Source organism: Panthera leo, chromosome B4 (genome assembly GCF_018350215.1).
Source record: "Panthera leo isolate Ple1 chromosome B4, P.leo_Ple1_pat1.1, whole genome shotgun sequence".
Lineage (NCBI taxonomy): Eukaryota > Metazoa > Chordata > Mammalia > Carnivora > Felidae > Panthera > Panthera leo.
The window spans coordinates 68,261,140-68,274,994 of NC_056685.1; the positions used below are offsets into that span (position 1 = coordinate 68,261,140).

The following is a 13,855-nucleotide window of genomic DNA, read 5'->3' on the forward strand; positions in this document are numbered from 1 at the left end:
AGAGAGAGGGAGAGAGAGAATCCCAAGCAGGCTCTGAGCTGTCAGCACGGAGCCTAATGCTGGGCTCAATCTCGTGAACTGAACCATGAGATCATGACCTGAGCCAAAATCCAGAGTTAGAGGCTTAACTGACAGAGCTATCCAGGCATCCCTTGAACATTTTGAAAATATTATTTCTTTATCTTTTTGCTTTTGTTGTTTCTGATAAGAAGTGAACTATTTATTGTTTTTACCTTATATTCCTATATTTAATGTGTCCATCATGTCTAGCTGCTTTCAAGATTTTTTTCCTTTTTGCTTTTCAGCTTGATGAAAATATGTTTATCCTGGTGGGGGTTTACTGGCAAGCTTGATCTTTGAGTTGATATCTTCCTTCAACTTAGAAAATTCTCAGCCATTATCTCTTCAGATATTTCTTCTGCGTCATGCTCTCTTTCTCTTCTTGGTCTGTGTTGCAATGTATGTTAGGTTGTTTGATGTGTTCCATAGATCATGGATGTATGTGTTTGCTTCTGATTGGATAGTGTCTAATGAATTGTCTTCACCCTCATAGATTCTTTTCCATGCTACATTCAGTTTGCTGAAAATCCTATAAAAATTATTTTGATTTCTTATTTCTATTTATCTCCAGGATTTTTTGTTTCCAGGATTTGGTTCCTTTTCATATTGTTTACATAGTATTCCATAGAAATGTCCTTTTTGTTTTGCAAGTGGTGCACTTTTTCCCACTTGTTACTTTTACGTATTTCTAGTAATTTTTCTATAGTCCTTGTCTGATCATTTAACATCTGGCCATCTTTAAGTCTGGCTCTGTTGATTGTTTCTTTTTTCCTTTCTTGAAAATGAATCACATTTCTTTGTTTTCTCATGTCCTGATAACTTTTTAAATATCCATACATTGTGTAAAAAAGAACAGTGGAGCATAAAGTGAATACTACTTATATCCTGGAAAATGCATGTCATTTTTCCAAAACTGTCATTTTGTCACTACAATCTGTAATTGAGGTGATCTGACTTTTGCCGTTAGATTCAGTTCAGTACAGGGTCAAGTAAATTTGAGTGGAGAATCAAAACCTCTCTCACATGTGAATGCTTTCCAGCCTTCCCATCAGACTTTGTTTGTTCTTCTAGCCTGGCTCTCAGGGAGGGTTCTATCAGCTTCCCTTCTTCTGCCCCAGGCAGCTGTTGTCTAATCATTAGTCTGAAGCCCCGAGTTCCTGGGGGTGGGTGGGGGAGTGGTTCTCAGTTAGAGGTTCACTCAGACTTCAGCAGACCCAAAACACTTGTCCCTCTCTGGGGAGGCAGATCTGTCTTTGCTCTCTTGCCACTCACACAGCCACACACAACCACATACTTATTCAGGGTAAGGCCTGGAGTGCATATGGTGGTCTCCATTTTCCTGCTTTGCTCTTAGACTTGAACAGATCTGAGATGTCCGTGCCTCAGAGGGAGGTTTCTTTTGGCTCTCTTGTCCTGCCCCCAGCTGTTTGTAGTACACTTGGTGAAGGCCCACAAAAAAAGAATTGGCTGATGGGTATAGATGCTCCTTGATTTGGGGGCTTCTGGGATTCGAAACAGCCATGCCAGCCTACCTGTTGTCTTTAAATATCTGTGAAAAGTTTTGTTTTTCTGAACATTAATGACTATGCTCTCCTCTCCCTGTTCCTGTACCTATTCTTCTTCACAAATTTCACAAATTCAGCTCTCTGATAGGCTCTGAAAAATGATTATTTTGTAGATTGTATTACCTGTTCTTTTTATTAGTTATGTAAGTAAAATTCTCTTGTGACAGTGTCCTAAGTAGAAATGAAAAATACTTTTTGCAGTAAATGCAACCATGTAGTTTTTATTTATAGTGGTGCCCACTAAAAATGGAAAGTATAAGACTAAACTCTGTTTTATGAAGGTAATTATTTAAGGTATTCAGTAAATATTTTTCAAAGATACCAAGTTTCAGCAGTCCAAGGATTACATTTAGAATAATGATATGGAAGAATAGACTGTATGTCTTTGAAACAATCTATTGTAAATATTATTTCTCTTGGACTTTTCTGGGATGGACAGCAGAAATTTGATGCCATTTTCTCAGGGTTCTACACGATGCATAGATAAGATTTAGAATGTTGTGTTTGATTCTATACTGCTACTTGGAGAGGAAATTTTATAGAATATTGTTGGTGATAGGACATATGTATGGAAGGGGACTGAACATAAAGAGACCTAGAAACCGTGCTATGAGGATCAATTAAGAGAACAAAGGTGGGATATATTCTCTAAAATGAAGAAGAAAAATGTCTTTGTGTTTAAAATTCCGTCATGTGGAAGCCTCGAATTTATTGGTGCAAATCTGTAATATCGTCTTAATACATAAATGTTTCTTTAATGTTAGATTATTTCCTTAGAATAGATATTTGTAAACTAAATTATTTAGTGTAAACATGCCTAAACCCATGAGCTGAACTAAAAAATTATCCAGTAGAAAAGAAGAAACAATTTCTATTACCACCACCAACATATGAGTATCTCTTCTACCACATCTTTACTTAGTTTTTAGTGTTTTTTTTTAATTCTTTGCCACATTGTTAGGTTTTAAAAAATGCAAAAAAAAAAAAAAAAAAAGAAAAAAGAAAAACCACTAGGCTTCTTGTAGGATACTTTGTAGAATTTACTATTTCTCTTTTGCCTTTCTGTAGCCTCACTTTTTGTTGTTCTTATTTCAAATATGAATTTCTGGGGTTTTATGAGGTTACATTCAAAATTTCCTTGGAGAAAAATCAATGAATCACATCTTTTGGGATGCCAGAGCACAATTTGCTTCTCTTTCACTGCAGAGAACTTTGCCAAATCTATGGCTCCTTTCAAAGTTCTGCCAGAAGACCTTGTGGGTGGGTCTGAAGGCTCTAATATAACACGGAACCAATGAGAAGCCTATAAATGCCCTTTTCCATTCTCAAACGCAGACCTGCTTTATCACTTAGAACCTCTGAGTGGCTTCTGGATAGTTTCAAATGCTTGAATTTTGGATTGAGAGGGAAGAACCTAAAGGTTCTGAATGTATTTAAATTCTAAGGAAACACCAGGATTCACTAGGCAACTTCAAAGAATCTAGAACAGGTGGGATTACATTGCCTAGAGTTATTCTTGAAACAATATATTTTTTAGTCCAGAGGTCATTCTGGCTATTTCTGAAGCTTTTCAGTTAGTGCATGTGGCCTGATGGCAGAGTGCCATAAGCATGGTTTCCAGGCAACAAAAACACTGTGAATTATTGGCCTTAGGATACCCATGAGGCTTGCTTCTCTTTTCCTCCAAAGATTAGTCACAATCTTTTTATTCTGAGCCTCAGGGACTCAAGGCATTTGCAAATGAATCTATGGATTATTGTGTATGGTTGGTTGTTAAAGTAAGACCTTCTCAAGAGGGTCTTTTGACCTGAGTGTTAACGTAAGGAGCATGTCTCCTGCTCTGTATCCCTTTGATTGAGAGTTACACTCAGGAGTAAAACCAAGATTTAAACAGCTATCAGGTTAATACTCAATGTAGTTTTTATAGGGAGAAGCCTCTGACAGTCATGATACAGTTAAGATCTGATTTTCTATACTGAAATTATCTGTTAAACAATGGCCTGACCCAGAACTGACCCACTTAAAACTCAGGATCTTGAGACCCCAGTCCTGATTCCTAGCACTTGCGTCAATTGTGCAAAGTGCTCTCCTCTCTTTCTGACTCTAGGAATAACAAACAGGTGGCAAGAAACTTGGCTGAAGAGAGGGGACACAATGTCCTCTGCTTCTGACTGTTCTGCATTTGGCCCGGGTATGAATCTGCTTCCAAAGCAAAGCTGAACTCTGCTCCTGTCTATGTGGGTGGTTTTGGAAAAATAAAATATATCCAATAGTTCCTGCCAGGACTGAAGAGTTGGGGGAGAATTGCATGGGGTAAAAATCCATTTATAGGGATATTCAGGGCCAGAATAAAACAAATAAAAATGTATAATAGAGGTAAAACAAACAGTAGCAGTAGAGGAGAAAGGATCAGCTCACAGTTAAAGAGAGTGGGAGAGGGCTTAAGGGGACTGAGACAAAGTATACTGCCTTACAAAGGAAGATAATTTATAGACTGAATATAAGCATCAAAGCCACAGAGTGTTGGATATTTTGTGGTGGGGCAGGGTAAAGGAATGATCTTCTTGTCTTTCACCAGTAGCCTGAATGATTCAGGGATGAAGGAGACTATTGTGAGTGTTCTACACAAGGCTGTACTTCTTGCATTGAAACACTGTCTGCTCTAAATAAGTGTAACTTTTGTATTTATATTTTATTTATATTTTTTACAAACATTTATTAAGTAGTATTATTTACAAAACACTATACTAGGTATACTAGGCCCAGAGAATTCTAAAACATGTAGAAGAAATAGAAGAAACGTGGATGTTCACAAATGAACAAACAAGGGGAGGCAAAAGAAATATTTTTAGTGTGGACTGCCTGTGTCAAGATTGGAGCTGGGAAAAAGAGAAATTCTCGCAAGCTTTAAAATCCTCTTCTCGTGATGTGGTGTTTAAAAGTCCTGCCCCAGTTTGTGGAATGGAAAACAGGCATGATAGAAGCCACTTTTAATTCTAGATACATTTTTCTAAAATGAAAATGTTAGTCTTTTTTTTTTTTTGGCTAAGTTATTCCTACTGCTTATGTAAATGGTTTTATTTAGGAGGTATTATAAAAATATACCAATACATGTTTGTTTGGGATATTTATATTCTCATAAGTACTGATGTTAATGTATATTAACAAGAATGATTATAATTGGTTTTGTTCCAGAAAGAGCACTTTTCATGCCTTTAGCAATCCTGGTAGAGAATACTATCCTTAACTTATAGATACCAAATTCTTTCCTACCCATTCAGAAGATGCATTCCAGAAGTCCATCTTCCTACCAACCACCAACTTCTTGTTTCCCCTTCTGAGAAAGTTGTTTGCATCCCTGAGCCAATGGTTTCTCACTGGTATTTATCTTATGGTAGTAACTCCAAGGCATTTTGCTTATTCCTTCTTTCTTCATCTCGGTCATTAAATCAGAGGACTGACAGCTTCACCTGGAATCCAAAGCCTACCACAAAATGACCCCACTAGACCTTTCCTTCTTTACCTTTCACCATTCCTCCAAATATTTTCTGTGGTCAAGTCTGATTTTCTACTCTTTGAACATATACTCGACCTTCCATTTATTTAGGGGTGTTTTCATACTGGATGATCACACATGCTCAAAATCAGTCTATTAGCTACAGTTTCCACTGCACATCCTTCTGGTTCTTCTTGTTTTGACCCAACATACTCTTGCCTGTACTTGTTGGCTGCCCAGCTGCTTGAAAAAGCCTGGTTAGCTTTGACCATCATGAGAATAGCATACCCTTGTCAAGAGAGACCCTTTGGAGGGCTTTCAACATTCCCATTCTTCAGGCATTTAAATGGTGCTGGGATTAAAGGCATCTGGGTAGCTCAGTTGATTAAGCATCCAACTCTTGATACTGGCTCAGGTCATGATCTCACAGTCATGAAATCCAGAGTCTGCTTGGGATTTTCTCTCTCCTTCTCTCACTGTCCCTCCCTCTCTTTCTCTTTCTCTCTCTCAAAATAAATAAACATTTAAATGGTGCCGGGATTTTGGAGCACAGGGAGGGGAAGGATTGGACTGCCTCCTTGATCCTTCTACCATATGTTTTTACTTAGGCCCCAAATTCATAAGATCACAAACTCATAAATAATCCCATCAGCTTCTGACTTTAAAACTCTGTATTGGTTCCCTAGGGCTGTTGTAACAAACTGGTTGCTTAAAACAACAGAAATTTAGACTCTCACAGTGCTGGAGGCCAGAGTCCAAAATCAAGGTGTTTGCAAGGCTGTACCGTCTCCAGGGGCTCTAGGGAACAGGTATTCCTTACCTCTCCTAGGTTCCAGTGGCTCCAGATGTTCCTTGGCTTGTGGCCACATCACTTCAACTTCTGTCTCTGTGGTCACATTGCCTCCTCTTCTACATATGTCTCTCCTCTGTGTTTCTCTTATAAGGATGCTTAATATTGGTTTCAGGGCCCACTTAGATAATCCAGGCTAATCTTATCCCAGGATCCTTAACATAATTCTGGTCTTAAACTTCAAAGGACACACAAAGACTGGTTTTCCAGATGACTTACATTCACAGGTTCTTGTAATTTGGGAAGAGATAGAACTTTTTGGTAGGCACAGTTCAACCCACTACTATAAAATTTTTTCTTTTATACGAGGCTCAAAATTATTGGAAGGTCTCTAGAGGGGAAGCGGGCTACCCAGTGTCATAACAACCAGCTATATTTTTTTCTTTTCTTTATGAAGAGCACTTTACAAACTAAAACTACACTTCCTTCCTCCAACTACCTAAAAGAAGTCCTTGGGTATATGAAGTAAAGCAAATTCTGATTTGCTGTGAAGGAAGGGTGGAAGAAATATTAAATAAAGAGGCAGAATCAAAACAGGAGAAGACAAAGCCAAATTTTCAATCAGAAAGTCAAAAATTACATCAAATGTATAGAACAAGTTCATAACAAAATAAGAGAAGAGATGGAAAAATTAGCATCCAGCACAGTTACAATTATGGCAGGATGAGGCATGGCATAGTCTGAGCCACATAGGAACTTGTCCAAAAGCAGAAACCAGGACACTGGGATGCTTGGCATTTATTGTAGAGATGAGAACAACATCTTGAAAAACTATAAATTCATGGTCTGCATTGCCAGATAAAAAAATTCCCTAAATAGTAAGATAATGAGTCATAGACAAGCCTAAAGCAACACATTTTCCAAACAAGTGATGTACAAGTATTTATATGCATATGTATGTATATGTTAGTTATTAAAAACACATGTGGAAATATTTTAAGAGAGCTTAAAATACTGTGTAGTCCTGCCTTGATTGTATGTTTTATCATATCTCAATGAAATAAGCAATGCTGGATCATATTTTATCCATAATTTATAATCTTTTCATTATCTAGGAGCATGAATTTTTAATAAACTATTATAACATTTGTTATCATTGCCCCAAGTGATTTGGGTAAAAATCAACAAAACCAACTAAAAAAGGGTATAAACATATAGGTACCCTAATAATAAATCATTCACTGCCCATGTACAATGTCAGTGGATGTCCACAAAGTTTTTAACTGCCCAGTTGTGCTCTTCCCTCAGGAAATCTTTCTAGATTCTACCTTTAGAATACAGCTCCTTGCTATTCCAGGTAGAGTCCATGGATTAGCAGTAAATGCATGACCTGGGAGCTTGATAGGAGTGCCGAATTTCAACCCTCTGATCTTAGGCTTATGAAATAGATGATCCACATTCATATCACTTTTTGTAGTTTATTATTTATTAATGATCTCTCTGCTTACTCCCTTGAACTTAATATTTTGTCATGTCTAGTTTTTATTTTTATTTCAACTCAATGGAATATGTGCCACTCAAAATAGTAAAATTAAAATGTGGGATTATAAAAATGATGCTGGTCAACTAATATTCTTTTTAATTTTCATTTTGTTTAGATCCCCCAATCATTGAAGGGAATATGGAGGCAGCAAGAGCAGTGGATTTAATACCATGGATGGAATATGAATTTCGTGTGGTAGCAACCAATACGTTGGGTATAGGAGAGCCCAGTATACCATCAAACAGAATTAAAACAGATGGTGCTGGTATGTTGAAGAAACTTTTGAAAATTTGAAAGGTTTATATATATGGTGCCACTTTTATATATAGTTGAATGTATTTGGAAATAAATAATACTCTGAGGTAAGTGATTCATCTAAAAATGTGTGTATGTATTTCACACAGGTGTGTGTATTCTGTGACAAGACAGTCAAAAATCAAAAAAAAGGTAATATGATGTTTAAGAATATTTTTACATAAGGAATGTAAGGAAAGAAGTAAATAGAAATCTCTGCGTATTCCACTTGGGATGACTAAAATGAAATTGGTATTTATAATATAAACTTTCATACTTGGGTGCCTGGGTAGCTCACTCAGTTAAGCATCTGACTCTGGATTTATGCTTACTTAGTTCATGATCTAATGATTCATGGGTTCGAGCCCTGCATTGGGCTGTGAGCTGAACCTGCTTGGGATTCTCTCTCTCCCTTTCTCTCTGCCCTTCTCCCACTCTCATGCTCTCACATACACGCTGTCTCTCTCAAAATAAATAAACTTAAAAAAAATTTAAAAAAACTAAAGGGGCACCTGGATGGCTCAGTCAGTTAAGCGTCGGACTCTTGGTTTCAGCTCAGGTTGTGATCTCATGGTTTGTGAGTTCGAGCCCTGCATGGTGCTCCGGCTGATAGCATGGAGCCTGCTTAGGATTCTCTCTCTCCCTCTCTCTCTCTGTCCCTCCTCCACTCTCTCTGTCTTTCAAAATAAATAAACTTAAAAAAATTAAAGATTAAAAATTAAATTCCTCAAAAAATAATTTAGAACTTATTTTCAAAAAACTATCACAAATATGAAATGAAAGAAATTTCCTAATGTACAAAGGCTGAAGGAAGGTCTTTGGGGCACTTGGGTGGCTCAGTCGGTTGAGTGTCTGACTTCAGCTCAGGTCATGATCTTACCGCTGGTGGGTTCAGCCCGCATTGGGCTCTGCACTGAAAGCTCGGAGCGTGGAGCCTGCTTCTGATTCTGTGTCTCCCTCTCTCTCTGCTCCCCCCGCCCCTGGTTGCTCGCTCTCTCTCTCTCTCTCTCTGTCTCAAAAATAAATACATTATACACAAAGCAAAACAAAGGCTGAAGGTCTTTGACTCCAGCAACCTGCATTAGAAATATTAAAAAACTTTTTTACTTAGGAAAAGTATACTAGATGGAAATCCAGTTCTGCATAAATAAATGGAGAACCCATTTGAAAATGGAACTAAGTCCTCACCTGCACTTAATCTCACTTCTCCCTCAGTAAATGCTTCTACCTTCTATGTAGACACTAGAGTGAAAGCCAATTAATCATCCTCAATTCTCTCTATCCTTCTCTCTCTGCACCTCCCCAACTTGTGCTCTCTCTCTCAAAATAAGTAAATAAATAAACATTAAAAAATAGAATGTAAACTTTCATGTAAATTTTGAATCTTAACCAGGGAGGCTCTTAAGTAACGAGTTTTAAGATTTAGAAGGTTCACAATTCTGCATGTCACTCAAAAACATTTAAAACTGTGTGGCCGTGTGGCATGGTCGGGGGTGGGGGGGAGGGTAGGATAAGCAGGGAGTGGAGACCATGGAATGAGAACTTCTCAGATCTAAACCACGGAGAGAGTCATAGTTTCTCTGAGAAATAGCTAGAATGTGTTCTTTTAATATTAGGTGTCACTCTAAATATGCTCTTTGACCCTAGCTCAACCATGGATGTTGTTCCAATTCAGGTTCACATTTTTAGGTGAAATACCAACTCCATTTAAATAGCCTTTGGTGCAGAAGTACTCAGCTCTATTTTCCTTTTCCCTGAATTACCAGGCAAAAATATTGTTCTGATTATAATAATAGCTCTTTTTTTATTATTCCTTGTGTATGGAAATGAAAATGTTAAAGTTAGAGAGGGAGGAAGCCAAACCATAAGAGACTGTTAAAAACTGAGAATAAACTGAGGGTTGATGGGGGGGTAGGAGGGAGGGGAAAGTGGCTGATGGGCATTGAGGAGGGCATTGTTGGAATGAGCGCTGGGTGTTGTATGCAAACCAATTTGAAAGTAAATCTCATATTTAAAAAAAAAGAAAAGAAAATGTTTTGTAGGCTCTCTGAGTTTATTTTTACTATGCCTTGCCAAAGTTCAGTGCTTTATTTGGGAGAAGAGATTTTATTTATTTATTTTAAGTTTATTCACTCTGAGAGAGTGCAAGTGGGGGAGGGGCAGAGAGAGAGAGAGAAGGAAAGAGAATCCCAAGCAGGCTCTGCACTGCCAGCACATAGCCCAATGTGGGGCTTGAACCCTTGAACTGTGAGATCATGACCTGAGCTGCAGTCAGACGCTTAACCCACTGAGCCACCCAGGTGCCTGCAAGAGAAAAGATTTTAAAAGGATGATAGACTGCTGTTAAAATCTGTTGTGGTATCTTAATACCACTAATCCACATTGCTGGCTACCTCAATTTCTTGGCCTAACTTCTAAACAGAATTATGAACTCTCATGTCTTAGTTTTTAAAGCCAGTTATTCACAGGACTGCCATCAGTAATCTCTGAAAGTTTCATGTAGTTTACTACATTATTTACCAGATAAAAATAATGATTCTGTAATTAAGGAAGATAATAAACATTGAAATACTGATCTTCACTGAGTATCTTCACACATATTTCAGTTAATTCTTTTGATAATATTTTAAGGTAGGTATTACTATCCAGTGTTCATTAATGGGTAACAGACTCAGAGACAGTAAATAATGTGAAATTCGTATAATTACTTGCAAGACTCAGTTCAAATCCAAGATCTGTTTGACCCCTCTTCTCATACATTGAGCTTTCTCTCTTAAGGGCATTTTCTCAAGCAGGACTCTACAAGTGTGTACACAGGGAGCCTGTGTAGCTCAGTTGGTTAAGCATCTGACTCTTGATTTCAGCTCAGGTCATGATATCACGATTTGTGAGATCGAGTCCCTTGTAGAGCTCTGCACTGACCGTGTGGAGCCTGCTTGGGATTCTCTTTCTCCCTGTCTCTCTGTCCTTCTCCCACTCACACACAGCATGCTCTCTGTCTCTCTCTCAAAGTAAGTAAATAAACATGAAAAAAAACCCAAATATGTATTTATGTAAAACTTTATTAGTGTTCTAGGAGTAGTTTAGATTTCATCCTTAACTATAAAGCTAGATATGATAAAATGCTAATTTTTTGTTTGTTTGTTTTGGTATATTCACCTGCGAAATGAACACAACTGTTTCTTTTGCTTTACCTGGCAAGCATCTCATTAGGATAGAGAGGTAATATAAGTTGAAGCTTTATAGATTACAGATACCATATAGCCAGGATCCTTGTGTTTGGTTTTTATTATTAGTCCCTAGAGCCACTTGTGTTTTTAATATAAACTTCTGTATGATGGACTTTCTTGAAAGACAAAAATAAAAAGGAACATGGGCATGATCTGACCAGTGGTTTTAAAACACATAATTTCATGCTGAGAGATCTTGTACTTGATTTGATTTAACAAGTATTCATTTTCAAAATAAAATTGTAAAAATAAAATAAAATGATTAAGTTTATGCCTAAGTAAACTTTTTTCAGTTAAAAAATTATAACATTCTTGGGGCATCTGGGTGGCTTAGTCAGTTAAGTGGACTTTGGCTCAGCTCATGATCTCATGGTTCGTGGGTTCAAGCCCTGTGCCAGGCTCTGTGCTGACAGCTCAGAGCCTGGAGCCTGCTCCAGATTCTGTGACACAGCCTGACACAGATTCTGTGTCTCCCTCTGTCTCTCTCTGCCCCTCCCCCACTCATTCTCTGTCTCTCAAAAATGAATAAACATTAAAAAAATAAAAATAAATAAAAATTAAAAATTATGACATTCTTATATTTAAATATAGTCCTTTAAAAAAAATCTCTTGATCTTGGCTAACTTTCCATGATCTCTTGACTAACATTGTATGAACTAAGACTTAATCTGAACACATGTTTTGAAATACTAAATTGTTCATTAGAGGAGGAAGGAGCTTTCTCTGGCATTGATGATAGATACAGACCTTCTCCTCTCCTCCTCAGGAAATCTGTTACAAACAGTATCTTAATTATTTAATTTCAGAAGGTGATTGCTTTGGTATACATGGGTTGATCATCTGGAAGGAATTATTATAAGATCTTTTTTGTCATCTCAAAGTAGAAATGATTATGTTTTTAGGAATGCGAGCAAAAAGTGTCTCAGAGAAAGACTCAGTCTGACTTTTGAATCTGAATTGGTGATTTATATTTAATATCATATTTAGAAGCTCAGGATCATTTTGGTATACTCAGTTTATATGAAACTCTAAAGACCTTTCAACCTCACTGTCTTCCTACTCTTCTGAAAGCAGTGTGTAGTACTGAAGCTCCAAGACACCGATCCTTCAGTAGAACCTTGGTGCCATTGTTTCAAACCTTAGATTATGTAACCTCTCTCAGTTTTCTCATCTCAAAATGGAAATTATTTATTTTTTGAGATTTTATGATTTTACGATTTATGATTTAAAAACATATAATGAAAGAAGTTAGTACTATCTAGTGCATAATATTTGCTGCCTAATATTCATTTATTATGCTATTATTCTCATTTTACAGTATAATATGCTTATAAGAAAATATTGTCTACTCTGTAATTGATCACCTCATTTGACAATGTATTTCCATTTTTTATAAACATACAGAGAATCACATAGCTTCATGTAATTTCTAATCATCTTAGAGGAATATATATATATATACATATATATATGTATATATATATATTTATATTTAATATAAATACAAGAATATACGTTTAATATAATAAAACTAAATAGAATTTATCTTTAAATATTGTTTTTCTTTTCTTCTTCATTTTAAAAAATTTAATATGCATAAAATTGGGCATTCACATTCTTCATTCTAACAAAAAAATAAAAATACTTTTTAAAACAAGGGGATGTTTGTCTTGCCATGTACCATTATAACAACTCCCTAAGAGATGCCAGCATATGTTATGTGGGATAAAGGCTGGTTCCCATTTGATGGAAAGGTTGCCCCTGTACCTCATTATGCTGATTGAAAGACACAACATTATCTAATGCAGCACATGCCCTTATCTGTCCAATTACTTAATGTTAAGATCGCAGTGCATGGTTGGGTATATTCTTTGGATTCAGACAAGTGCATTATAAAATGGATGGTCCCAAATGAAGAATTAGAAGATGTGTTTGTAATTCATTGTAGCCCATTTAATTTTGACTGTAAGAAAGAGATAACAAAAGCATCCTTCAAAGTAATGTGTCATTAAGACATACCCTCATAGCTAATGGATCTGCAGGTGCAGTTGGTGAGTTGATATCCTAAAATGGCGCATTTGGGTTTGTTTTGACAGCTTTGGCATTTATTTATGCCAGATCAACCTAAGAAGGAAAAGAGAAAAAAAAATACAAGAATCAGCACTTTCATCCTTTATATAGAACATTAATTCTGTGTCTAATGAAGCCATTCTCTTTTTATTTAGTTTTATTTTTAATCATTTTAGTTATGTTTGATAAAGGAGAGAAATGGTGCTAAGAGCATGTTTTGTAGCTAGCAAGTTACTGATAAATTTATTTGCTATCATTGGTAATAAGAGAGAGAAATATTTTTTTAAAGTAGCAAAAAGTATAGATTTTTAAGCAATGAGGAGGCCTGCATTAAAGCTACTCTCCATGTAAGCACTGTGACATGGCTAGTTAAGTAACTTCCATTGGGATTCATTTGCCTTTCCTGTAAAATGGGAAATTGTTACTTCTCTGTATGCTCACTTCAAAGGGCTGATCTGAGTATCCAGTTGAGTGCAGTATGTAAAAATCACTTCTGAGTTCTAGATGAGTCTTTTATGAAGCTGAGCTGCTTCATTCATTCGGCAGACTTTCACAAGTTGGGGATACTTAACACATTAAAATTAGTCGTACATACTCACTTGTTAAATTAAAGAAAGTGCATCTTCAGTACTGGAATCAGATTCTATTTATGTTGCTATCTTCAGCGCTACAAAATTATTTGTGGAAGAGAAAAGGAGGAGCAAGAAGGGTAAGATGGTCGTTCTAGAAATTGGCAGTTAATAGAGAAGGATGAAAAGAGAAGCAGTGATAAAGCCATAGTGATAATTGCACATTATGATTGAAAAG

At 36.6% G+C, this 13,855-nt stretch overlaps 1 protein-coding gene across 1 annotated transcript in view; it reads left to right on the top strand.

Moving 5' to 3' along the window:
* The window catches only part of CNTN1 (contactin 1), a 278,854-nt gene that overhangs the window by 198,728 nt on the left and 66,271 nt on the right, over window positions 1-13,855 (top strand). The window contains exon 17 of the mRNA XM_042948459.1: window positions 7,570-7,719. Within this exon, the coding sequence (XP_042804393.1) occupies window positions 7,570-7,719 (150 nt within the window). The remainder of the gene's footprint in view (window positions 1-7,569; window positions 7,720-13,855) is intronic.